This window comes from Carettochelys insculpta, chromosome 16 (assembly GCF_033958435.1).
Source record: "Carettochelys insculpta isolate YL-2023 chromosome 16, ASM3395843v1, whole genome shotgun sequence".
Taxonomy (NCBI): Eukaryota; Metazoa; Chordata; order Testudines; family Carettochelyidae; genus Carettochelys; species Carettochelys insculpta.
Window position 1 is genome coordinate 18,180,312 of NC_134152.1, and position 26,550 is coordinate 18,206,861.

Below are 26,550 nucleotides of genomic sequence, written 5' to 3' on the forward strand. Positions count from 1 at the left end.
TGGATCTGAGGACTCGCCATTTGAAAGAACAAAGCCAGTCATGCATCATGGAACAGGCATATGAGGTTAACAGATCTTCTCAGGCAGCCAAGTTTTCACAGGAAAATCCACAGGGCTTCCCTGTTTGCAGTGTCAAACACCTTGGTCAGGTCTATAAAGACAGTGCACAGATCCAAGTTCTGCTCTATGCACTTTTCCTGGACCTGACGAACAGCAAAGATCATGTCAATGGTGCTGCGGCCTGGACGAAAACCACACTGTGCCTCTGGTAGGTTCTCCTCTGAGATGCTGGTGATCAGCCGGTTGAGGACGACTAGAGCCAAGATCTTCCCAGCAGTACAGAGAAGGAAGGTACCCCAGTAATTTCCACAGTCAGCTTTGCTGCCCTTGTTCTTGAAGAGTGATGTGATTGTGGCATCCTCAAAGTCTTTGGGCATGTCTTCTTCTTCCCAGATGCTGATCAAGGTGTTGTGAAAGGCTTCAAGTGACACTGGTCCTGCTGTTTAGAAAATTTCAGCAGGGATACAGTCCATCCCAGGGGCTTTGCCAGAGCTGGTCTGGCTGATTGCCTTTTAGACCTCATCCATTGTCGGGGGCAGGTCAAGACTCCTGTATTGTGGGTTTCTGAGGGATTTGGTCTAGGGCCACAGGGTCAACAATGGAGGGTCTATTGAGAAGGTTGCTGAAGTGCCCTCTCCACCTATTGTTGATGCTGTTCTTCTCCCTCACAAGGGTCATGCCATTTGCAGACAGGACAGGTGTACTACTTGGCTTTGCAGGTCCATAAATAGCTTTGATAGCACGGAAGAACATCTTGGAGTTCTTGGTTTCAGCATAGTATTGGACTTCATCAGCTTTACTCTCCCACCACTCATCTTGCATTTTGTGAGGTGTCCTTTGCGCCTGGCTCTGAAGGTGTTTGAAATGATCATATTTGGAGATTGAGGACTGATCGTTTTGCCATAGCAGAAATGCATTCTGTTTTTCCTCTAACATCTTCATGATGGCTTCATCATTTTCATCAAACCAGTGTTGGTGAACTCGCTTTTTCAATCCTAGTGTTGACCTGGCTGATTCTGTCACCAGGGTTTTGAACTGGTCCCACTTTTGTGTGGGGTCTCCAGTCAGAGGTCCATGGGACATCAGCATTTCACCAAGGCAGGCTGCAAACTTCTCATGATGACCCGTATGTTGCAGCTTCCCGATGTTGAAGAGGGTCTGACAACCTTGAGCTTCTTGTGGTGCAGTGGTGTGATGTGCAGCATAAGGACTGATCTGATGAGTCTATGATCAGTCCAGCACTCAGCTCACCGCATGGCGCTGGCGACCTTAACATCTCGAATGTCCAGCCTGCGACAGATGACATAGTCAATCAGGTGCCACTGTTTTGATCTCGGGTGCACCATGTGGTCTTGCATTTATCGGCTTGCCTGAAGAGAGTGCTGGTAATCGTCAGGTTGTTTTCTGCACAGAAGGTCAGCAGAAGGCGGCCATTGGCATTCATGTTACCAACACCATGATGCCCCAGCACCCCTTTGCAGATCCTACAGTCCTTGCCAACCCTGGCGTTCAAGTCACCCAACAGGAGAAGCTTGTCACTAGGACGAGTTGCTTTCACAAGATGGTCAAGGTCCTCATAGAAACTTTCTTTGGCTTTGCTGCTGCTAGTCAATGTGGGGGCGTAAGCACTGATGACTAACATGGTGAAAAGCACTGAGGGGGAAGCAGAGCTTGATCAGACACTCACTGATGCAAGTTGGTAGGTCAGGAAGCTGGTGCAGAAGTGATGTCTTGATGGCAAGTTCCACTCCGTGGAGTCTGCTTCATTTTCTGGCCTGCCTTTCCAGAAGAAGGTGTAACCTCCTTTTGATTCGCAGATGGATCCTTCTTCTGCCAACCTGGTCTCGCTCAGGGTGGCTACGTCAATGTTATAACGTGCCAGTTCTCTTGCTACAGGGGCCATTCTTCTCTCAGGCCTCATAGCATTCTCCCTGTCCAAGAGGGTGAGAACATTCCATGCTGCAAATACCATCTTTCTTTTCACTGTTTTTCGACCGCTGTGAGGGTCAAACTGTCGGGTGTGGCATGCTGGCCATTTTGGTTGGGACAAGCAATTTTTGGGACACCTTTTCTAGTTCTCCTCCCTCATTTTGAAGGTGAGCAGTGCTGTTCCTAAAAAGGCCTGCTGAGTCACCTGGGATGCTGCCCAACTCCTCTGTCATCCCGAGGTCAGAGTCGAGCAACCAAAGTCCACAGGCCGCCTACATGCAAGTTTGGAGCTATGACTCCCAGTGGTCACCTCCACCTGTCAACTTCACCTCTCTGCCATCACCGTAGTACTTTGAGGTAGACAGAAGTGATGAGACTGTGCAAAGAACCAGTGCAGGAGAATGTTTAAACTGGAAAACCCGTTGCACAGGGGCAGTCCCACTCTCTCGACCTCAGAAGCCTGGTTCCAGTGTTACGAAAAGTCATCATGGTTGGGACTTCCTAGACTGCAGGGGATGGCCATGCTGTCTTTGGTGCCTTGTCATGCCCTTCGCTCTCCACAGAGCGTTGCAGAATTGCCTTCCTGGTCGTTGGATCTTGCTGTTGATCTCATCCGCCCAGTCCGCCGGGGCCGACTTTGCATGCTGGGATAGGCAATTCAGGATTCAGACCTGCCGGCTACCCTCACCTGGTTTAGCCCGCCTGTCAAAGCAGTTTATCGGGGTGTGGCCGCTGCATGCTACAGCTTCTTGGAGCCACAGGTGAGAGGTGGGTGCCAGGTGGAGACCAAAGGTGCACGAACTGCCCTGAAGAGACAAGTCCCCACACCCCTGTCCCTCCCTGGACACCGCATACACCCAGTCTACATAACTATTACATATCAGAAAAAAACAAAAAAAACCAAAAACACTGTCAGGACAAAGATCCTATTTGTTTGACAAGAACACTGAAGGCTGACAGACAACTCCATTTCATGAGGTTACACTATTTCCTTATTATATGAAAAAATGTAGAGGACAAGCATACAGGAACTGTTCCAAGACATACATATACTCTGTTGATGTAACTACCGAATAAGACCATAAAATCAGCCATACTGGCCCAGCTCAATGATCCATCTAACCCAGGATCCCTGTATTCTGAGAGTATCCAATGCCAGGTACTTCAAAGGGAAGGAACAGAACAGGCAACCAAATGATCCACCATCCCATTGTCCACACTCAGCTTCTGGCAAACAAAGATTAGAGACACACTAGCTGTGTCTACACTACAAATTTCTGCCTACAGAAATCACTGTCAACAGATACTTCCCAACAGAACCTCTGTCTACAGAACACATCCACTCCTAATATACGCTCCCTCTGTCGATTCCTTCTGTTGACATAAAGCATCCACACTCCCTGACCGCTCTGTTGACAGAGTAGGCTCCAATGACCCGGAAGTCAGGGTTGCACAGACATTGAGCCCTTCCTGGAGCAACAGCCTAGCCCTCCCTTAAAGGGCCTGTCCCCAAGGCCACGTTCCCTGCCCAAGCTGAGGTTTGCATAACTCTCTGAGGGACAGCAAAGCTAGTGCAGGGCTCTCTGGCTTACTAAGAGAGACTCTGGCCTCTCCGGTTAGCTACACCCACGGCTTCTGCAGCACGTCATCCCTGCTGCCCTCCTCCTCCTGAGGAGGGACAAGCCTGACTCCTCCCGTGAGGATGAAGCCACAGTTGCTGCTGCCTTGCTGCGACAGCACCCAAGCCCCCAAGTCAGCCGGTGTCTCTGGAGCTACACCACCAGCTCAGACTGGTGGGACCAGCTGGTGATGGGCAACTGGGACGACCAGCACTAGCTCCAAAATTTCCACATGCAGAACACCACCTTTCTGGACCTATGCACCTGGTTTACCCCCGTCCTCCCCAGGGAGTACACCCATCTCTAGCTCACCACCCCACTGGAAAAGGGGACAGCCATCACCATTTGGATGTTGGCAACCCCCAACAGTTACCAATCTTTTGGGAACTAGTTCGGCGAGGGGAGATCCACCGTCAGAGCCTTCCTCATGCAGGTAAAGGCACTCCTAGGGTGCAGGCCCTGCCTGGGGGACGAGGGGTCCTGGCCCAGAAGGACCCTCAGGGAACAGGAGCAGAGGTGCGAGGGGTGGAATGGGGAGCCCTGTCACACTCACAAACAGCCCTACTGCATGGGAGGGGGGTGACCTCCCATGAGGGGGCCTGAAGGCCCAGGGTGGGCTGAAGAGGATAAGGAACACCCTGGGGCCAAGGGCCTGACCACCCCAGTCCCTCACATGTGCCCCACCTCCTCCCCCAGCAGGTCGTGAGAGTTATCAACTCCCTGCTGCTGTGGAGGCTAGGCTGCCTGGACAATGTTGACACTGCAGTGGCCAGATTCAAGGCCCTTGGGTTCCCCATCTGCTTTGGGGCCATCAACGGGACCCACATTCCCATCCGTGCCCCAAACCACAGTGCAGTACGGTTCACCAATAGGAAGGGGTACCACACAATCATGCTGCAGGCCCTGGTGGACCACCGTATGCACGTCACTGATGTGTATATCAGGTGGGCCAGCCAGGCACAAAGTGTGAGGGTGTTCTGGAAGATGGTGGAGGGCATCTTCATCCCCTGCCGAGAGCTGGCCCTCAAGGACGTGGACATGCCTCTGTGCACAGTGGGGGACACTGCCTACCCACTAATGCCATGACTCATGCAGCCCTACACTGGACAACTGGACCCCACCCAAGAACACTTTAACATGCACCTGAACTGGCCCGTTTGCTCATAGAGCATGTCTTCGGCCATCTGAAGGCCCAGTTATGGTGTTTACTACCCACTGCTCCATCTTGGCCCCTCCTTTTGCCCGCCCAGCCCTCCACCGCCCCTCCTCAATAACTAGAGACACAGGTTCTGAACAAATAAACCTTCACTTTTAAGAGATGAACGTATGTGCAAAAAGCCCCCAAAATTAACTATTTACAAAGTGCATGGGGGATGAACTATGCACATTGAGGTTGGGGCTTGCATGGGGGATGGGGGGAGGGGCCTCACTCTAGGCAAGGAGTGGTGGGCTGCAATCCTGCAGGAGAGTGGGATCCCTAGCAGCCCTGGACACGGGATACCCTCCTGCCATGGGTTCAGGGTCCCCATCAGGTCTGGGTAGAGGTCAGTGGCACGGGGAGGTGAGGTGGGGAGGGGGTCGTGGCAGGGTCAGGCTCTGCTGTGGGGACCGGGGGGCAGGGAGGTTGGGTGCAGCTGAGGGAGTGGGGGTCCTTGGGGGTGGGGCAGCGGCTGAGAACAGGATCCATTGGGTGAGGGCCATGACAGTTGGGGGAAGGTTTGGTGGGGAAGGGGGAGCGGGAACAAGTGAGTGGGAGCAGGTGGCTGAGCCAGCTGGTCCTGCCACATGGCAGTGGCACTATCCAGGCAGGACATCAGCTGGTCCCATGCCTGTGACTGCCATTCCAGGTCCCTTGCCCACCTCACCCACCCCCCCGGGCCCTGCGGAGTGTGCCCCTCACCAGCAGGGACCTCGAAATGGTCTCTTCTGTCGAAAAAACTCTGTAGTGTAGACACAGGTATACGCTGTGTCTACACTAGTAAGTTCTTTGGAAAGATCTTTCGAAAGATCCCATGGAGCATCTACATGCAAAAAAGTGTTTTTTTCAAAAGTGAATAGAAAGAATGCAGCATTCCTTTCAAAGTCGCTCTTCCTTTCCCATTTAGAAGGAAAATGTGTGTAGACACTCCGCAGGTCCCTGCCACCTCTTTTTTTTTTTTTTTTTTTTTTAAAAAAAGAGAACAGTTCTCATGGGACCTGATTTTTCAATCCCTGGCCCATTCTTTCAAAAGCAAGGGGCCTGTGTGGACACTCTCTTTTGACAGAACAGATCAATCTTTTGATCTGCTTTTTTGATCCGCTTTTGATCTGCTTTTTTGTGCATGGACGCACTCTTTCAAAAGTTGTTCTTTCGGAAGAGATCCTTCAGAAGGGCTTCTTTCGAAAGATCTCTGTCATGTAGACACAGGCTTAGAGCACAGTCTTGAATTACTGCCCACCTTGGCTAACAACCACGGATGGGCCCATCCTCCGTTAATTTACCTAGTTCTTTTTTGAATCCTGCTACTTTTAACTTTCACAATATCCCCCGCAAATGAATTCCACAGGTTGACAGTACGTTGTACAAAGAAGTACTTTCTTTTGTTTTTTAACTTGCTGCCTATTAATCACATTGGAGGACCTCTAGTTCTTTTGTCATGTGAAGGAATACGTAACATTTCCTTGTTCACTTTTTGAACACAAATCAAGATTTTATAGCCCTCTATCACAGTACTTCTCAACCAGGAGTAAGTGTACCCTTGGGTATATACCAAGGTGTTCCAGGGGGTATATCAACTCATCTAGGTACCTGCTTAGTTTTACAACAGTTTACATAAACAACATTAGTGAAGTCAGTACTGTCTAAAAGTTCATTCACACAATGACTTGTTTCTACTGCTTCATGTGCTTTACTCTGAAATGTAAGTACAATATTTCTATTCCAATGCTCTTATTTGATAAGATGGTACAATGTCAACAAATGTGCAAGTAGTAGTCTTCTCTGATATTTTTGCAAGTAAATAGTTTTTAAGCAAGGTGTAACTTGGTGGTATACAAAACAAATGTGACTCCTGGAAAGGGTACAGTAATCTGCAAAGACTGAATGGCACTTTTTAAAGCCCTCTGATTACCTTACACATCTTGTAGAACTGGAAGGGGACCTTGGGAGGTCATGTAATCCAGTCTGCTGCTGTCTTGGTAGGACCAAGCACCATCCCTCACATCAATTTGCTCCAGATCCCTCAATGACCTCCTCAAGGACTGAACTCACAATCCTGGGTTTAGCAGGCCAGAGCTCAAACCACCAAGCTATCCCTCCTCTCATGAATTTATAGAAAGGCATTAAGATATTTTCTTTCTTCTTACCTATATATTTCCCAGTGGTCCCTAACACACTGAACTATTCAAAATGACCACAAGAGTTCCTTCTTAGACTATCCACAATGATGCCAAGATCTCTTTTAGCACTTAGCGCAGTTTAAACTCCTTTCACTAATTTGAAATGAAATCAATAAGAAACTAAAAATTAAAATTCAGACAATCAATACAGCAGCTCAGATAAAATCTCAGCATGACTCTGAGGCCTCAGGTATCCAAGTAAGTACTTAATTATGCTAAAAACAACAAATTTGTCAAAACTGACAAATAAACGTTAAACCAAACTGTTCAACCTTTAGTTTAAGGTGTGATTAGAAAATTCTTTACAGATATTTTCTCAAATATTTCAAGAAGCTACTTTGAAAACAGAGTCAGGCAACTTGACAGGAATTTGAAAAGCTAAACTTTTTTTTTTAATAGATGTCAAATCTCTTAAATATCTAAATAGTCCTAAATGATCTCTTGCACTCATTTGTTGAGCACATATGTTAGAATAGAGTAATTCAAGTATTACGTTTATATAATCAGCATGTGGAAGTTTTGAGTGACGAAGTATTATTGAGCCCACTGAGAAACGCAAAAATGGGACTCAAAGCTTTCGGAGAAACTGAGTTCTAAAACCTGAGCAATGTATGTCAACAGACATTGTTAGATATAAAAGATGGTAACTGGTTCCTGAATATACTTTTGCACATGCTACAAAAGCCCAGGATACATGGATAGATATTCTCCACCCATTCTGGCTCTCCTCCATAAAGAAGTCATTCCAAAAACCCTCCCTGATTACAACAACAAAGGGCATTCCAGGTATCAGGGAACTGTGGTTCACAGTTTCAGTGCACAGAGCTTCTGTCCCAGAAATGGGTCATTCCCTTTTATTTCCCATTTCCTGACAGGAATAATCTGCATCAAGAAATAGAAGGCCCATTTTGAATTATTGAGTCTTTAGCAGCATCTTCATAAGACACATTAGGGGCATCTTGAACAATTTTTTCTGCATAAGTTATAATTTAAATTTGATGAACTGCAAGTTTAAACCATGAACAAAATCAATCATGAATAAGGCCCTAAATTATACAAGCCTGAAACTGCAAGGAAAGCTGGTTTCTGTTCTCTGCAATTACACATACTTAAGAAAAGTCACCGAAAAATTAGCGTGTCAAATATATTTTTTCCAGTCTTCCATTATGAGTGCTCATCTCTTCATTTCAAGAAATGTTCATTATGTCTCTATAGCTACAGAAAAGAAAGACACTGTAAACACTATTGTTTAGTGTCCTGCATGGATATCAACCCAACCACCGATCTTGTTTTTTTGTTTGCACATCCTGAACATCAGTCACAGCTGTTTTTTGTTTTTTTAACCAATCATTATCAATGCCAGCTCTGCCAGGACAGCACATGTTCAGTGACTATTTATTTTCAGGATAAATGAGATGCTGGCTATATGGAGTCTGAATTTCCTACAGGAAATATAATGTGAAAAAACTTCTGGAGCAGATGAAATTATTTAGCCAAACCCTTCAAAACCACTGCAAATCAAAACACTCCTTATGTACGAGAAAATGACATTAGCAGTACAAAGTTAAACATGTCTTACTGAGCATTTAAAGTACTTTCATTTTTCAGGGTTTTGCATTGTAAATATCTATAACGTTTATTTTCCTTTGAATACAAAACAAGGAAAATTTGAATCTGGCCCAATATTATACAAGATTGGCTAACTGCAAGCCATCTGTAAGGGCACAAACATGCCTCAATGTTACCCCAAGTCTTTGTCAACAACTCAGAATAATAGGTGATTTGGGACTCATCTCAAACTTTTGCATTAGAAGAAATCACAGTAACAAGAATGATTTTTATGTGACTCTTTTTAGAAAGCTCTGTAAATTGTTCAGTGTAAAACTTATGCAAATGTAAAATATTTCTCAATAAATATTGATGACGTATAAAGCACTAAAAAGTGTTCCTAATAAAGTTACCTATCTTGTAGAACTGTAAGGGACCTTGAAAGGTCATTTAGTCTAGCCCCTGCACTCACAGCAGGACCTTTATCACCATCCCTGACAGATTTTTCCTCCTTTGCCCCAGACTCCTGGTAGGCCTCTCAAGGATTGAGCTCACAAGCCTGCATGTATAAGGCCAATGCTCAAATCACTAAGTTTTCTATGGATGTGTAATAAATCAATTTTCCACTGCTTTTTTGTAGTCTTTATTATATGAGGATAAAGTTCTTTTGGTAAATCAATCAATTCATAAAACAGCAATAGGGAAGAATGAAGTACGCCTGAATACAACTCAATTACAAATGATAAGAAAAAATTCAAATCATTTTAATATTATAAATGGTAACAATATGCATTCACGAGATACCACTAACGAAACTCTCCATAATGGAAAACCATAAAAACACAACTTCGGATATTACATTCTGTTGCAGGAACATTTCAGCTCAGCTCCTGTTTTTAACTTTTTATCTGTCAAACAAGGCTTATTTCTTTAGAAACTGCAGGATCCTGATCACCTGGTGACAAGTCCAAGGGGGACGCTAAGTGATGCAAAATTTTCTACCTACCACCTGGATCCTGCAAGCAGAGTACCTAGAGCTCTGGATTACTTTAATCTGGTCATGCCAATAGACTCTTCCTTCCCCTGAGTTCCTGCTACCAAGTCCTGTCACAACAGCATTTGGGAGTATTGCCCTTCCTACTCCTCACCTGGACAGCTAGAATGGGCTCATGTAAAAATTGACAGCAGAACTGGTATTCTCTACTTGTTGAGAGAAAAAGCAAGAGGCACCTGCATTATTATTGAGTCATTAGATCCCCACTTTAAACATCTGAACCTATGAACACAACATCCTATTCTTGGCAGAGAGGCATGCTGCCTGCACTAGGTATGGTTTGCAGCTAGGCTTTACAATGGAGCAGGCATCTCTGTAATTCTACAGAATAAGAGGCCTACTGAGAGACCAGCTATTGACAGCCTGTTCTTTCATGGAAGCTTTCCATTGTCATTTGCAAATCCCGTGCCTCTGAAGAACAAAATAGCAGCTGAGATCAGGTAGTTTTTTCAGTGTTTATCCTGACATTTTACCTGGATTCTTCACTATGAAATATACTTCAGAAAGATTCCACAGAAGAAAAAAACCAAATAAACCTATAAAAAGGGTGTACAATTTGCCAAAGTGGAGATCAAGCACTAAAGGATTACTTGTAGTTGTCCAAGCATGTTTTTGAAGGACAGCATCCGTCTGTTCAAAGAACGGCACATTTTTGTCACATATTCCCCCCATTACAACAAGTGAGTTTGGTTATTGAAGGGGTTAGAGCAGATGGGGATATGCTTAGCCACCCTCAGGTAAATGAAGCATAGCCAAAGATACATAGCAAATCTCTGATGACTTTAGAATGACTGGGTAGATGCAGTGGTACACTACAATGTGTAATTAGTATTTTAAGGATATACATATTTGATCTCAACATTTAATTTCTTTTGCCTGGGAATTTCATTTTTATAGACTTATACTGAACATTATGTTTTTAATAAAAAAAATTAAAAAGCAGAACTCGTGAATATCATAAGCTTCATCAACAGAGTTTGTAACTTCTTTTAATTATTCACTATTAACATCACACCCCCGGAACTCAACAATTTCCACCTATGCAGCACATCAATTATAAAGCATTAAGAGTACTTACAGAAGTTACAAGTTTTACACCATGCACTATTAGAACTTTTAAGTTCCATACGGTCTCAAGAAATGCAAGAACACAGCTGGAAGAGGCGACAAAGCCTGTAATTTAATGAAGCCTTGAAGTGGAGATTGTAACTTATATGAGGGCTGAAATGTGGCTCAGAGCAGTTAAACACAGCAGGTAATGCTGGCTGCAACTGCAACACTTGTGAATATTTACTCAGAATGACACTCAGATAAGTTATTGGTAACTGAAGAGATTCCAAGTACTGCAAACTGGGTCCAAAATTAATAGGGCAATTCAATATCTTTTTTAAATGCAAAATAAAAATTAACAAGTAGTGTATACAATTTATTTTAAACTGAGAACAAGTTTTTATGATACATTTGAAACTGGTAAAATGTAAATCAGTTTTGATACTAAAACATGGATGTTAAGAATACTATCCCCAAGAGAAAAAAAATTATTTTGAAAAATTTCCATGGTTCAGAATTACAGTTTCCTCAATGAACTTACAATTTTTGAAATAAACAGTACAAAGCATTACAAATATCTGGCTCTTTAGTTAAAGAACTGAAGGGAGACACAGAAAGCCAGGATAAGTACGGAAACTTTCACCGTGAATTGTCAAGTCATTGCCATTATTTACATTATAAAACTCCAGGATTGTCAGTTTGTACACCACTCTGAACCCTAAAGGCTGTGGCCACGCTAAAGGGAGGGGCTATGGTAATGTGACACTTCGGGATATGTTAATAAGGTACTACCATGAATATGCAGGGCCTCATTAGCATAATGGCAGCCGTGCACACTTCAAAACTGCCGGTTTCGAAATGCACGATGCCCATGTGGCAAGCAGCCTTTCAAAACGGCCCCAATTTCAAAAGCCCCTTATTCCCAAAGCCAGATAGGAAGAAGGGGCTTTTGAAATCAGGAGGCCATTTCAAAAGGCCCACGGCTACATGGGCAGCATGTGTTTTGAAACAGACAGTTTATTCATGGAAGAGCCTCATTAGCATATCCCAAAGTGCCACATTACCATAGCCCCTCCAAAAGGTGAGTCTAGTATGGCCACAGCCAGAATGTTTGCTGAGTCATTCTGAAGAAATAGAAATACCCTCATAGTTGAGAATTCTTTTTGTTCAGGATATCACCAGACTGAATCTTTACCGGGATTTGCAGTCTATTCCAATTACAGTCTTCCCCCACCTTATGAGGGTAATTCGTCCTTGAAAAACCCCTCTTAGTGCGAATTCTCGTAAGTCAAAAACGTAATTACCATTAATTTCAATGGGAAAAAGAATTATGCATTCCTGAGCCCCAAACTTTACACCCATTTGTGCTAAAACAACACCAAATCCCATCAAAATGAACACAATTACTTCAATAGTTAACATTAGTTATCATAACACAACTAACAAGGCATTTTCCCTTCATTAATTTCTCTAAAATATGGCTGTTTACCTGCTCTCGTTAAGCTCTTTTGTAGCTTTTACACACCGTACACTAAAGACTATGCTCACAAACAAAACATACATATGATACTCAATGTTTATGTAATTCAACCTTTAATGCAAAAAAGAACAGAGTAGTAAAGACAAAAGAAATCAATGAAAACAATGCAAGTGATATCACACTCAGTGAACAAGTTGACATTGTGTGGAAAGGCGAAAAGATGAGGTGAGGGAGATTGCAAGGAAAGACACTTGTTTGTTGGTTGTGATAGTGGCATTTGTGAGAATGGAGTAGAAAATGAAGGCAAAGGTGAGGAGGTCAAAGAGTGGCCGAGTTTGTCGCACCCCATAATTTCTGATCAGTCAACGTCGTCATCTTCTTCCTCTTCCATTGCAATGGAAGGATGAGAGATGCCAGAGGCTGAACGTTGAGGCTCAGAAACAGCAGAAGTAGCAGTAGCAGAAGCAGCAGGGGTGGCTGGACGAAAAAATGATAAAATACTTGTCTGCTTGCCTTCTCGCACCTTGCTATCATATAGTTGTTTGTAACATTCAATCCATTCTCTTATGAGAATTTTAGCTTTCTGAGCTCTTTCAAAATTGCCATCATTTTCAACCACCAAAGCACAAGCACTATCGATAATGGAGAACAAATTGTGTAACTGTTTCATGCCAAATTCTTTTACTAGTTCTTCCTCTGTCAAATTTCCCTTCTTTCAAATGTTCAGCCTCCTTCTTCATAGGCTCTTCTTCTCGTTGAATTAGCTCATCATCCGTCAAGTCTTCAGAGTGAGATTCCAACACCTCTTGCACATCTTCAATGTGGACCTCGTCAAAACCTGCTTTCACTGCCAGCTGTACAATGTCATCACAGATCATCTTCTTCACGGGTTCAAAACCTTGAAAGTCATGCACAGCCTCAGGAAGAAGTTTCTTCCAAACAGCATCCATAGTGTTCACTGTCACTTTGTCCCAAGCAGTTGCTATGTTTTCAATGGCCATTTTTATGTTGTAATTTTTCCATAATTCCCTGACTGTCACCTTGTCAATCTTGTCCAAACCATCAATGAGATACTTCATCACAAGCTGCATACAGGTAGCCTTAAATGTAGCAATGACACCTTGGTCCATCGGCTGTAGCAAAGATGTTGTGTTCAGAGGCAAAAATACAACCTGAACATTGCTACCATAATCAACAATTGTTGCTGGATGGCCTGGAGCATTGTTGATGATGAAAAGTGCTTTGTTGTCTAGGTTATTTTCTTTGCAATATTTTTCGATGAAAGGACAAAAAGCAACTCTGCACGTAGTCTAGAAACACTTGTTGGGTAACCCATGCACTTCTGTTTGAATGCCAAATCACTGGAAGGCTTACCTTATTGATATCTTTCAAAGCCCATGCGTCTTCCGAATGGTATATGAGCAAAGGTTTGAGCTTAACTTCACCCGCACCATTGCCACCAAGCAACACCGTTAACCTGTCTTTTAGAGGCTTTATGTCCTTGGGCTTGCTTTTCGTCTTTGGAGATGTAGGCACGAGATATCGTTCACTTCCAAAACAAGCCAGTCTCGTCCATATTGAAAATATGCTTGTTAATATAGCTGCGCTCTTGCGTAATTTTCTTCAGCTTTTCAGGAAAGGCACTGCCTGCTGCAAGATCGACAGATGCTGCCTTGCCTGTAACCTTAAGGCTAAGCAAGAATCCCCTCTTCCTGAAGTGGTCGAACCAGCCATTAGTGCCTTTAAAGTTCAAATCCTTGGCCATCACATCACCCTTCTCAATTGCCTGTGCCCTCAATCGCCCAAACAATGATAGTCCCTTTTCTCTTATGAGAAGAAAGCTAAGAGTCATGTGGCGTTTCGCTGAACCCTCTATCCATTGCAAAAAAAGTTTCTCAAGTTTCTGCATAATGGGGTGCCTGCTCAAAGACAATGTTGTTAAACTTGCACCACCAACAGCAATCAGAAGTTTTCAATATTTTTTCCTTTTACACGTAGATAGTATGCACAGTAGTCAAAGATAAATGGAGTGCCTGCATCACATCTTTGTTATGCTGTCCTTCATCAATAGGCTTTATCACATCCAATTTTACACTTAAAAGGTATGGCTTTTTTTGTCTTTTTTTGTCTTTTCTAGCTCCTTACTTATTTTTTTTTTTAGCACTTTCTTCATTTTAGGAGGCATGATGCAGGAGATTATCACTACTATAAACTAGCAAACCACGAGTACTCAGAGGAGAACTCAACGCAACATGCGCCAACTATGCAACTCCAAAGATGAGCTTATGGATGCTCTCGTCTCACGGCACTCAGCAGCTCGCGAGGCGTGTGGAATCCAAATCAGTTCTCATAAATGTGAGCAAATGCCTCGTAAGCCAAAGTAGGGAGTATTAAATGAAACTCCTCATAAAGTCGAATTCTTGTAACTCGAATGGGCGTATCTTAGGGTATGACTGTATTAAATTCTCAGCAATTTTGACATTGTGAATTATAGGTGTGCAACAGGAAGGTATGTATCTATCACAAGAGTCCCACACTATTGTGATATCAGAGGTAACTCAACCAGTCACCACCCTGTCTCCACAGCTAATTTTAATGCAACAATCTCATTGTCTGTCTGAGGAACACGGCAGAGATGGTAGATTATACGTGGCACAAATGCCAAACTTGTGTGACAGCATGGGCCTTCAGCTACTAACTCTCTGTAATAAGTCTTCTAAACAGATTCTTACCTCAATCAGTTTTCTTTCGTAAGAGTTTGCTAGTTCCTCGTTGTCTTCTGCTTGCTTTTGCTCAGGGATGGTGAACTCCCCATCAATATTCCAAACTCCTGGCACAACTAAAACAAAAAAAAAAACAAACAAACAAAAAAGTAATCTATTATAGAAATGGGATGTTGTGAACTCCTGAATCCCTTAAGCAGACTTGCAAGAATGGACAGCTTGAAAAACCTTGTTAATCAGTATCATAATATTGTGCAAATTGTATGCAATTATATCAAACAATAAAATAAATATTGAAAAAAGTGATTTCAATGCCAGGAATGTTTTCTTATAACATTCAAGTACTTTCCTATAATGTAACAGCAAACATAAAAGCAGAAAGCCTACATCTACACTAGAGAGATCTTTCAAAAGAAGTCCTTCCAGTAGATCTCTTCCAAAAGAACTTTTTTCAGAAGAGTGCATCCACATATAAAAAAACTGGAGCAAAAGAGCAGTCCGCTCTTTCAAATGAGAGCATCACACAGCCCCCGCTCTTTCGAAAGGATGGTTCAGGGATCGAAAAGTCAGGTGCCGGGAGGACTGCTCTTTGGAAAAAAAGGGCCCATGCAGAGTCTAGATATGTTTTCTTTACCAGGAAGCTTTCAAAAGAAGGAAATCTTACTGAAATGAGAGTGGAAGAGCACTTTCAAAAGGAGCACCACATTCTTTTGATTTAATTTTTGAAAGAATGCTTATAGTCTGTAGATGCGCCGCTGGAGATTTTGAAAGAGCCCCCTTCTTTTGAAAAATCTTTCAAAAGAACTAACTAGTGTAGGTGCAACCAAACTGATCTGCAATTTGTGGAAATGGTTACCTAATTTATGCATGCAGTTAACATATTTTACACCTACGCCTTCCAAAAATTTAAGCCTTGACATCATTGCCTATTTCTTTTCCATAACACATTTATGATATACAGACTTAGCACTCCCATTTCCTCTATGATTCATCTACCATGATTAAACGATTTGTTCTTTGGTAAAGGGAACGTTGACCTTCACTACTGTTATACAGCATACTGATGAGGACAGACCTCAAGAATGTTTAGTAAGAATCAAATAAGTAATAACCGTTATTAAGAAGTTGGTAATTTTGCATGCATGCTCACAGTAACTGTGTACTAAAATTAGATATAATTTTTTTATTATTGAACAGTTTGAAAGTCTAACCAGAAATATACAACTATTCCGCAACTTGAAGTTTCCATAATTTCAAAGATAGTTGATTACATTTATTTAGTCAAGATATAGGTACTGTAATTTGGAAAGTAAACTGTTGTTCAGTGAGCAAAATTTCACCATAATTATATAACCTTGACTATACTAGGTTCACAGCAGGGCTGACAGTCACCACAGAGGCTGGGGAAAGGTAGGGGAAGGAGGGCAGCTCCATGAACTCAGAAAGGGAGGTGCATCAGGCAGTCAGACCTTAGTTCTGCCCAGACTGCCCCCACCCACCGACCCAACCCCAAATCCCTCAGAATTGCATGGGGCGGCACTCCAGCAGTAACGCAAAGGGGTCTGGGCCTCTGACACCGCCATGCCACTTTGAATTGCCAGGACGTAGGGCAATTACCCCTTTTTGGCCCTCCCATGACTCTTGGCAGACCTATACATTCAACAAACCTCAGAACACAATTCCATTTGGCGTTAGATACTTTTCCCACAAGTTAATCAAAATTTTCTAAATAAACTATGATGGAGTCATGAAAGGCAAGCCCCACCATGCAGAACAACATTCGAAAGTGATCACACAGCAGAGGAAAGTAAGTCAATCACAGCTGTTTCAGATCACTATGCACTAGTCCTGGATCAAGTGACCAAAAACTTAATAGCTTTCCAGAAATCCAATTGTCAATTCAACTAAACACAATGGTGTTTCAAAACTTAAGAAACAACTTGACCATAAGCATTAAGATTTAATTATTGACTACTTTGGGCCCATATTCTTCATCACTTTGGTTAATATATGATTAAAATATTATTATTTATGCATTACATGAATAGGACATCAGAATTAAATGTAAGTTGCTACAGTATTTAGGGGACAACACAAACTCAATATATTTTTCTCTTTTCAGAACTGCCAGTGAATGAAAAAATCAGCTATTAGGAGAGGTCTAGCTTCTGCAATTGTCATCAGTGGCGGTGATAAAGGAAAACAGAACAAAGATTCATACTCATAACTCAGATTGAATCTGTATGGTTGGTAGAAGATAATTGTCATATGTATAAAGTACTGTTATTAAATTGCAATTTGTCCAACTGTATACTACTAATATACCTGTCGTACTTGAAAATGTGATCAACCGCTAATAAGCTGCTGCAAAATGATGCACAATTACCACTTACACCACCAAACCCAAAAATATTCTGATTTATACAGACATCTATTCTCAGAGGCAATTTTTATCCTACATTTCTAACTGCACAACAAGATGATATTATTCAAATACAAGAAATGGCAAAGAAAAAATTGGCAGCATGCAATCCTGATTCTAAAACAAAAAAGTAAAATTTTCAAACATATTATCCTAAAACTGAAAATAGTTATTTTTAAGATACAGAAAGACTACTTTTTAAAGGCGTATTTTTAAATTAATTTTGTTAACATTAGGTCATTTACAATATATTTGACTTTTTCTCTTAAGGTCCTTTCATCTTCAAACCCATATTTACCATTCTTTGGTACTATATTATATCATACCACTAATTTACCATTTTTTCAAATTTTCCAAAATTCACATGAAAGGCATGGAACAACTATTTTTATTCATATGTGCAGTCTAGAAGAAATGTAAGTTTTACAGATTAAGTATTTAGACAAAACTTAACACTCTAGAGAACTGAATAGCATCTGCTTAGGCTCAAGCGAATCAGATATTGATAAATGTCAGTGTGATGCTAACTGATTAAAATCTGACAAAAGAGATAATGTTGCAACAAGAGAAAGTTACTCACCTTGTACAGTAACAAAGGTTCTTTGAGATCCATGTCCCCTTGAGTGCTCCACTCTGGGTGTTGGTGTGTCCTCATGCCGGTAATTGGAGACTCTTCTATAACTGTGGTTTTCCCATGCCACACATGTGCAGTAGCACCTTCTAGTGCTATCTGATACGCACACAGCACAGGACCGGGAAGGAGGGAGGGAAGTAGAGCAACCACAGGGACACAAATCTCAAAGAACCATCATTACTGCACAAGGTGAATAACTTCCTCTTCTTCAAGCAGTATCCCCATGAGTGCTCCACACTTGGTGACTATAAAGCAGTATTTGCACTTTGAAGTGGGTTGATAGCCCAAGACACGACAGTACACAGAACAGGTTGTCCCATTTAAACAGAGGAAGCAGTGGAAGATGAGATAGCGTAGTGCTGTGCAAACATTTTGCTGGAAGACCAGGTGGCCACCTTCTATATGTCCATAAAGGATACGTTCTTGAGAAAGGCAGTAGTGGAGGACACAACCCAGGTTGAATGGGCAGTGGCAGCACCCGGGAGCTCCTGTTGATGAAGCATATAAAAAGTGTGAATGCAGGTGGAGATCCACTTGGATAGTCACTGAGACAAAACTGGCAGACCCTTGGACTAGCTCTGGGAAGACAAGAGCCACCTCAGAGACTTATGCCAAGGTTTTGTGCAGTCAAAATAAAATACCAATGCCCGACAGATGTCCAGGGTATGCCAGTCCGCATGCATAGGATAGAAGTGCAGCTTTGGGAAGAACACAAGTGAGTGGATAGGTTCGTTGATGTGAAATGGAGGGGGAACTTTATGAAGAAATTTGGAATGAGGATGAAGTGTTACCCTATCCTTGGTAAATGTGGTATAAGGTGGCTCAGCCATGAGGGCAGCAAGCTCCCCAGCCTTCCTGGACTACGTGATGGCAACCAAAAGTGAAATTTTCATTGACAGATGGAGCCACGAACATGTCACCAGGGGTTCAAATGGCAACTTCATGAGGCAATTGAATACATAGTTGAGATCACATATAGGGACCAGAAAATACACAAATGGGAAGGTGTTTTGTAGACCCATCATAAAACGTTTGGTGATGGGATAGGCAAGGAAGGAGATCCCATTGTCCACTTGGTGGAATGTTGCCAATGCCGCAGCATGCACCCCGACAGTGCTGAGGGCCAGGCCTGACTTGCACAGGTGTAGCAGGTAATCAAGGAGGACAGAAGGAGGCACAGTATGAGGTATAGGATGATTAGCACCCAACAAGCAACAGAACTGCTTCCGTATGTAGACATAGGACTTGTGCTTGGCTCCTGTCTGCTGTGAACAAGAACCCTCTTCACCAAATCAGAGCATGCAATTTCAGCATTTTAGAACTAAGAAGGAGCCGCGTGTGGAGATAGCCTGGATGGGTTGGGGTGGAAAGTGCAGCTGAAGTACTGAGACAGACAGCTGCAGCAAGGAGGAAAGGGATAAGAAGCCGCTACTGACATCCGAAGTAGGTAGGGATACCAAGTTTGTCTTGGCCACACCGGGGCTATCAGAATGAAGTGGGCCCGATCCAGTCTGACCTTGACCAGAAGCTTGTGAATCAAGGGAAGGAGAGGATGTGCATAAAGGAGGAGTGCATCCCAGTTGATGGAGAAGGCGTCCCCGAGGGACTGTCTCCTAAGACATGTAGTTTGCTGCCCGCAGAAGCAACATACCAGATGAGTGGAATTTGTGTCTCATAAGGTCCCATTTTTACTAGAGTTTTCCTGAGGGGTAGATCAGAAGGACTTAGTTCTGTTGAAGATGGAATCTTCCATTCCATCAGCAAGTTTGGTTGAGGGTGGGTGAATAAAAACTCTGTGTCCTTGGAGGTCAAGAAGTATGGGTTGTCACCTCTCTTATTAGTAGGAGGGATAGATGACGGTCTTTGCCATATAACATTGGTGGGGTCCCTAATAACTTCTTCTATAGGCACTGTGATCCTAGAGGAATAAGGGGGCTAGCGGGTAGGTAGGAGGTAATGTTGTCTGACCAGCACCCCCACAGGTCTTCTTCCTGAGCCTGTGGCACCCATTGGAAGAGCTCCTGCAATGCCTTTGCATAGTCCACAGGAGGAGGCGACACCAAGAGTACATCATCATCTGGCGAAGAGGAGGAGGGATATTCAGGGGATCCATGTTGACCCTCTGATAGAGAATCCTTGGTCCCCAAACATTGAGACAGTGGGTACGACACCTATGTAGTCGGCTGCGGTGGGGGGAGCAATCTCTAGATGCCATGGACAGTACCGATGGGGCATGGGAGCAGGGAGACCTTTCCTGCCATGACAACCACTGTGGCACTAGAACAGTGAGATGAAAACATACTCCTATGGTTGGAACTGCCTTCCTCTGGAGAGAGTGGTCTAGCTTCTCAGCCATACAAGAAACCCAAACATTGAGAGAAGCATGGGGATGTCATCGTCAGCACGGATACGGAGTGTGGAGAGCTGAGCAACGTCAGGCCTGGTGACATGTATGCTTTAAGTGGTGAGTTTTCACAGCGCTGCTCAATACTGTGCCATCCTCCAGTGCTAAAGGTTTCAGCAAAGCAACATCTCACTAACATTTTGATTCTGACTCCACTGCCACATGAGGCTGGGTGATGCCTCAGCCTTGGATGTGCATGGTGCCTGGTCCTGCACCTCATATGAGGGCACAGAGACTTCAAACAGCATCACTTGTGCTCTGATTCCAACACTGAGGGTGAGGTCTTGATGCCCAATTACCTCTTATGCCCTGGGGTGGAGGCAGCTGAAGCTGGCAGTTGCCGAAGGCATCAGAGTGTTTGTGGCTTGGCTCCAAGTAAGATCTTTCAAGTGGTGCTGGCATGCACAGTGCTGAGGAAATCGTGGCAGATTTTCCTGCTGGCATGGCCCATGAAGACAGCACTGGAGGCCAGGAGTGTGCCAGAGACAGTTCCGCCGCTGCGGGAAGGGCACTGCCCAGGACAGAGGGACAAGCTGAGTCTGTACCTTTGGTCTCCCATGCCAAATCCTTCATGGCCTGCTGCTCCAGGGCCGGTGGTTGGAAGGACATTTCGTAAAGATATGTTTTGAGCCTGCTGGCTCGGTCCCTCTAGCCCTAGCCATGAGGCTGGAGCAAGGGGTACAGGACTGGGTCTCGTAGCCCTCACCCAACACTTAATGCAGGAAGCATGGCCATCAGAGACCGGCATGGCTTCCCTGCCTGTCACACAGAGTGTGAAGACCAGGGAACCCAGTATGGCAATGCGACGGCAACAAATCCTAACACTAACTCAAACCTACTTTTTTTTTCTTTAAACTTTCAAAAAACTTTTAAAAACTAACAGGGAGAGCAACTTGGCATATGAAAGGCTACAATAAAAACTAACTCACTCACTCTTTTCTTAGAGAGCGAAGCTCTGTCTACAGCTAAGGATGGTAGAGAAGGAACTGAGGGGTCCCCCGATGTGCATGTGACTGATAGCATAAGGAGGCACTGCTTCGCATGTGCTGCACAGGAAAAGAGAAGTTACTCACCTGTAGTAACGATGGTTCTTCGAGATGTGTCCCCGTGGGCGCTCCACAATAGGTGTCGGGCTCGCCCCGGCGCCGCAGATCGGAAATCTTCCAGCAGTTTCTCCTGGATCATGCATGCGCCGGCACGCGCTGCCCCCTGCACGCCCCCGGCCGCATGCACGATCCGGTCCCTGCCAGTTCCTTGACCAACTGCCTCGGATGCTCCTGAAAAACACTAGACAGAGATCAGAAGCAGGGAGGATGGGCGGGTGGTGGAGCACGCACGGGGACACATCTCGAAGAACCATCATTACTACAGGTGAGTGACTTCTCTTTCTTCTTCGAGTGGTCCCCGTGCGTGCTCCACAATAGGTGACTACCCAGCAGTAACCCAAGTAAGGAGGTGGGTAATCGGTTTATGTGCAGCTTGTCCCCGAGAGGACTGCTGTCGACAGACGGGTATCCTCTTAGAATACCCGAGGCAGGGCATGATGCTTGGCGAAGCTGTCATAGGATGACCAGGTCGCCGCTCTACAGATGTCTGTTAACGCGATGCCCTTGAAGAAGGCTGTTGATGCCGCCACCGCCCTGGTGGAGTGAGCCCTGGGCGGGGCCAGCAAAGGAGTCTTTCGAAGTTCGAAGCACATTTTTATACAGGACACAATGTGCTTTGAGATTCTCCAGGAAGAGAGACCTTCTCCTTTTGACCCAGGAGCAAGAGAGACTAGAAGCCTGTCTGTTTTCCGGAAGGACTTAGTTCTGTCTGTGTAGAAGGCCAACGCCCTCCTCACATCTAGGAGATGCAGGCGTGCCTCCTTGCTGGAGCTGTGAGGCTTCGGGTAAAACGAGGGTAAAACTATTGGCTCGTTAAGATTGGACTCCGAAGAGACTTTTGGAACAAAGGCTGGGCGCAGCCTTAAGGTTACCGCCTCCTTCGAGAATACTGTGCAGTGCGGTGTTGCCATCACTGCCGCGAGCTCACTCACCCTGCGGGCTGACGTAGCTGCAAAGAGGAAGGTTGTTTTTATCGTAAGGAGACATAGGGGAACTGTGGCTAATGGGTCAAAAAGGCGGACCCGACAGCGTGCTGAGCACCAAGTCCAAATTCCACAATAGTGGAAGCGGTTTCCGAGGGGGGGTACAGGTTTACCAGCCCCTTCAAGAACCTGGTAGCGATAGGATGGGCGAATACCATGGGCCCTTCCTCCGTATGCCGAAAGGCTGATATAGCGGCGAGGTGGGCCTTTAGCGAGGATAGAGAAAGCCTGCCTCTCTTGAGGTCCAATAAGTATTCTAGTATTACAGGTATAGGAACGTCAAGGGGAGCTAACTGCTTGGCGGAACACCAGGCTGTGAATCGAGTCCATTTCTGCTTGTAAGTCCTCCTGGTGGAGGTCCTTTGGCTACATTCCAGGACTTGTTGTGCTCCTTCCGTACATTTGCTCTTTAAGGAGTTGAGCCATGGATTAGCCATGTTTGTAGGTGCAGACCCTGAGGGTGCGGGTGTACTATGGACCCTTGAGCCCGCGTGAGTAAGCCCAGTGCCGCCGGTAGAGGGAGCGGTCCAACATGCGCAGAAGCAAGGGAAACAATTGCTGCCGATCCCAAGCAGGACTATGAGTATCATGCAAGCTCTCTCCCTTCTGGCTTTGTGCAAGACCTTGCGGATAAGCGCTGCAGGGGAAACGCGTAAAGTAGGGAGCCCTTCCATGAAAACATGACCAGGGACCCCCGCCCCACTCCTGCCCTGGAGCAGTACTGGGGACACTTTTTTTTTTTTGTTTTGTTTTGTTATACTGGGTAGCAAACAGATTGATCTGGGGAAAACCCCCATGTACGAAGAATGCGCTGTAGCAGATTGGAGCGGATCTGCCATTCATGCGTGATTGCGAAGCACCTGCTCAGCTGATCTGCATTCACGTTGTGAGCGCCCGGCAAGTACGAGGCTTTCAACGTTATGTTATTGGTGATGCACCGATTCCATAATCGGAAGTGCTTCCGCACATAGGGCAGGGGATCGTGCTCCTCCTTGTCGATTGATGTAGAAACATAGTGGAGGTATCGTTGGTATTGAATCCCAACTACTTTGCCACGTAGGTAATCTCGAAAATGTTTGCAGGCGTCGAACGCTGCTCTGAGCTCCAGAATGGATATGTGCAGTGTCTGTTCCGCAGGGGACCATAGCCCTTGCGTTACCTTGTCGCCGATGTGCGCTCCCCATCCCATGTGGGAGGCATCGGTAGTAAGAAAAATAGAAAATTGTGGTTGGTGAAAAGGTACCCCCACTAGCAGATTCTCGGGGTTTTCCCACCACGCCAGGGATCTGCGCACCTCTGTTGTGGGCGACACCACCCTGTGGTCAGTGTGGGATGCCGGTTTGTAAACGCTCGCCAGCCAATGCTACAGGCTTGACATGTGCAACCTGGCATTCCGTACCACAAACGTCGCTGCCGCCATGTGGCCCAGCAGCCGTAGGCACATTAAGACCGGCACCGTGGGGCTGTATGTAATGACTTGCACCAGCGAACTGATTGCGCAGAAGCGGGCGTAGGGTAGGTACACCCTTGCTGTGATAGAGTTTATGCGTGCCCCTATGAACTCTGTATGTTGTGTGGGTTCAGACTTTGACTTTGCAAGGTTGATAACTAGGCCCAGCGAACAAACGTGTCCGCTGTGACACGCATCATGCGTGAGACCTCTGCCTTCGAGGTCCCTTTTAGGAGGCAGTCGCCCACATATGGGAAAAATAAACCCCCCCTGTCTGTGCAGGTAGGCTGACACCACTGCCAGGGTTTTGGTAAAGACTCTGGGGGCCGAGAAGAGGCCAAACGGAAGAACCCTGTGCTGGAAGCGCTCCTGGCCGACCGTGAAGCGCAGGAAGCGTCTGTGTGCCGGGTGGATTGTTATATGAAAGTAAGCATCTCGTAAGTCGAGTGCTGCAACCCAGTCTCCATCGTCCAGTGCCGTGAGTATCAAGGCAACTGTGATCATCCGGAACCGTTGCTTGCGCAAGTAACGGTTGAGGCCCCGAAGATCTAAGATGGGCCTCCAGCCTCCTGTTTTCTTCCCTGGTAGGAAGTAGCGTGAATAGAAACCTTACCCTGGAATTACTCTGGCACTCTTTCCACCGCCCTTATGAACATAAGGTGATTCACCTTCTGCTTGAGCCTCGCCTCGTGGCAGCATCCCTGAGGTGAGGCCTGGTGGGAGGCTTTGTCGGTGGAAGCGACTGGGAGGGGATCGCGTAACCCGTGGCTATGATCTTCAGCACCCATATGTCTGTGGTGATCTTTTGTCACTGGGAGTGCAACGGTCTGAGGCGGTGATGGAACATGAGATGGGAGTGGCATTGAGCGAGGGTATTGATAGTGCAGCCCCCGACATACCCATCAAACTTGTTGCCTTTGGGCCTGACCCGAGGGCGTACGGCTTTGTTGAGAACGTCATCTGGGAGTTCTGTACTGTTGCCGCTATTGACAGCGCCCTTGGCCGTAGCCCCGTTGATATTGAGCACGCTGTGGTTGTAAGCGTAGCGTCTTTGCTGACAATAAAATTTTTCCCTCCTGTATGGGGGAGTATAAATGCCCGAGGTTCTAAGTGTAGCTCTCGAGTCCTTACTGGAGTGAGGGACCAAGTCGGTTGAGTCTGCAAACAACTTTTGTGTATTAAAGGGAAGGTCCACGATCTTCGCCTGTAGTTCCCTCGAGATACCCGACGTCTGGGGCCAGGATTCTCTACGCATGACCACTGCTGTAGCCGTTGAACATGCCGCCGTGTCTGCCACGTCCAGGGCAATCTGGACTCCCGTCCACGATGCTGCGTAGCCCTCTTGAACAATCGCCTTTAACACCGGCTTTTTATCTTCCGGAAGTGGATCCATGAGGGGAGTAAGCCCGGAGTAATTATCAAAACTATGGTTTGCTAGGTGTGCCCATAATTTGCCATTCTCAATAGCAGGAGAGGAGAGGAATATACCTTCCTGCCAAACAGCTCTAGCTTCTTAGCATCTTTGCCCGATCCCCTGATTTGTACTGAGAAGCCTTTGACCTCTGCTGGGACGACTCGACCACCAAAGAATTTGGTTGTGGGTGACTGAAGAGGAACTCCGTGCCCTTTGCCGGGACGAAGTATTTCTTATCCGCTCTCTTGTTCGTAGGCGGAACAGGGGCTGGAGTCTGCCATATAGTAGTGGCTGACTCCAGAATGGCTTTGTCCAGCGGAATAGCAATTTTGGATGAAGCCGGGGGTCTCAAATTTTTCAGGAGTTTGTGATGTTTCTCCTGCACCTCTGCCGTTTGAATGTCTTGCGTGAAAGCCACCCTTTTAAACAGCTCCTGAAAACTGTTTAAGGTCATCCGGGGGAGAGACATCCCCGGGGGCCACGGCCTCATCTGGGGAGGATGAGGAGGAACCACTAAGGTAAACCTCCCTCGAACCCTCGGGTTCCTGCGGTCGATGATACACTTGCTCGCTGGAGGATTGTGAAGGAAAGTCTCGGGGTTCTAAAATTAACTCCCCCTGAGACAACTGTGTTTCCGTCCCCGATCGGGAGTGCCCACGGGGGTATTGAGCGGCCGGGGGGGGACCTGACCCTGGGTGTAGGCCTGTGGTTTGTCTGTATCCAGCATGATAAGGATGACCATGGCAGCATGGGCAAGGGTCCAGGGATGGAGACCTGGACCACTCACGGGGAGTGTACCCCCAATGTCTGGGAGAGCAAGACCTCCGCGACAACATAGATAGAGGTGAAACTGGCTTGTGATAGCACTCCAGGAGATCCAATCCCAGAAATGGTGAAGGTGGCCCAAGCCATGGTGACATTGGTTGGAGGAACGGAGAAGGAGGTTTTTTTTGGTTTTTTTTTTTTGTTTCTTTTTTCCGGATGGGCCGGTGAAGACACAGGCCTTCAGTGCAGCGTGTGTATCACAGGGGGAGGGCTTGGTGCTAACAGCAGTGCAGCCCTGTCCAGAGATGGACTGCGGTGCCGGGCTTTTGATTTTGCCTTGCCCCTCCCCTGCAGGGCCGGCACCGCCCCTCCCGTGCCAGGGATCTCGGCCCCGCTGTCAGCGCCGCGCTCGGCACTGTCAGCTGCGGTGCCGCGCGGGTATCCCCCTCCGGTGCCTGCAGGCTCCGTGCCTGGCCTCCCTGCACCGCTGGTGCAGCGGGGGTCTGTGCCACCTGTGGTGGTGCCACTGGT

At 45.7% G+C, this 26,550-nt stretch overlaps 1 protein-coding gene across 4 annotated transcripts in view; it reads right to left on the bottom strand.

The window, feature by feature from the left end:
• Window positions 1-26,550, bottom strand: part of SNX29 (sorting nexin 29) — a 487,403-nt gene that overhangs the window by 274,322 nt on the left and 186,531 nt on the right. For all 4 annotated transcript variants that reach the window (XM_075010432.1, XM_075010435.1, XM_075010434.1 and 1 more), the window contains exon 15: window positions 14,851-14,957. In XM_075010432.1, coding sequence (XP_074866533.1) covers window positions 14,851-14,957 — 107 coding nt within the window. The remainder of the gene's footprint in view (window positions 1-14,850; window positions 14,958-26,550) is intronic.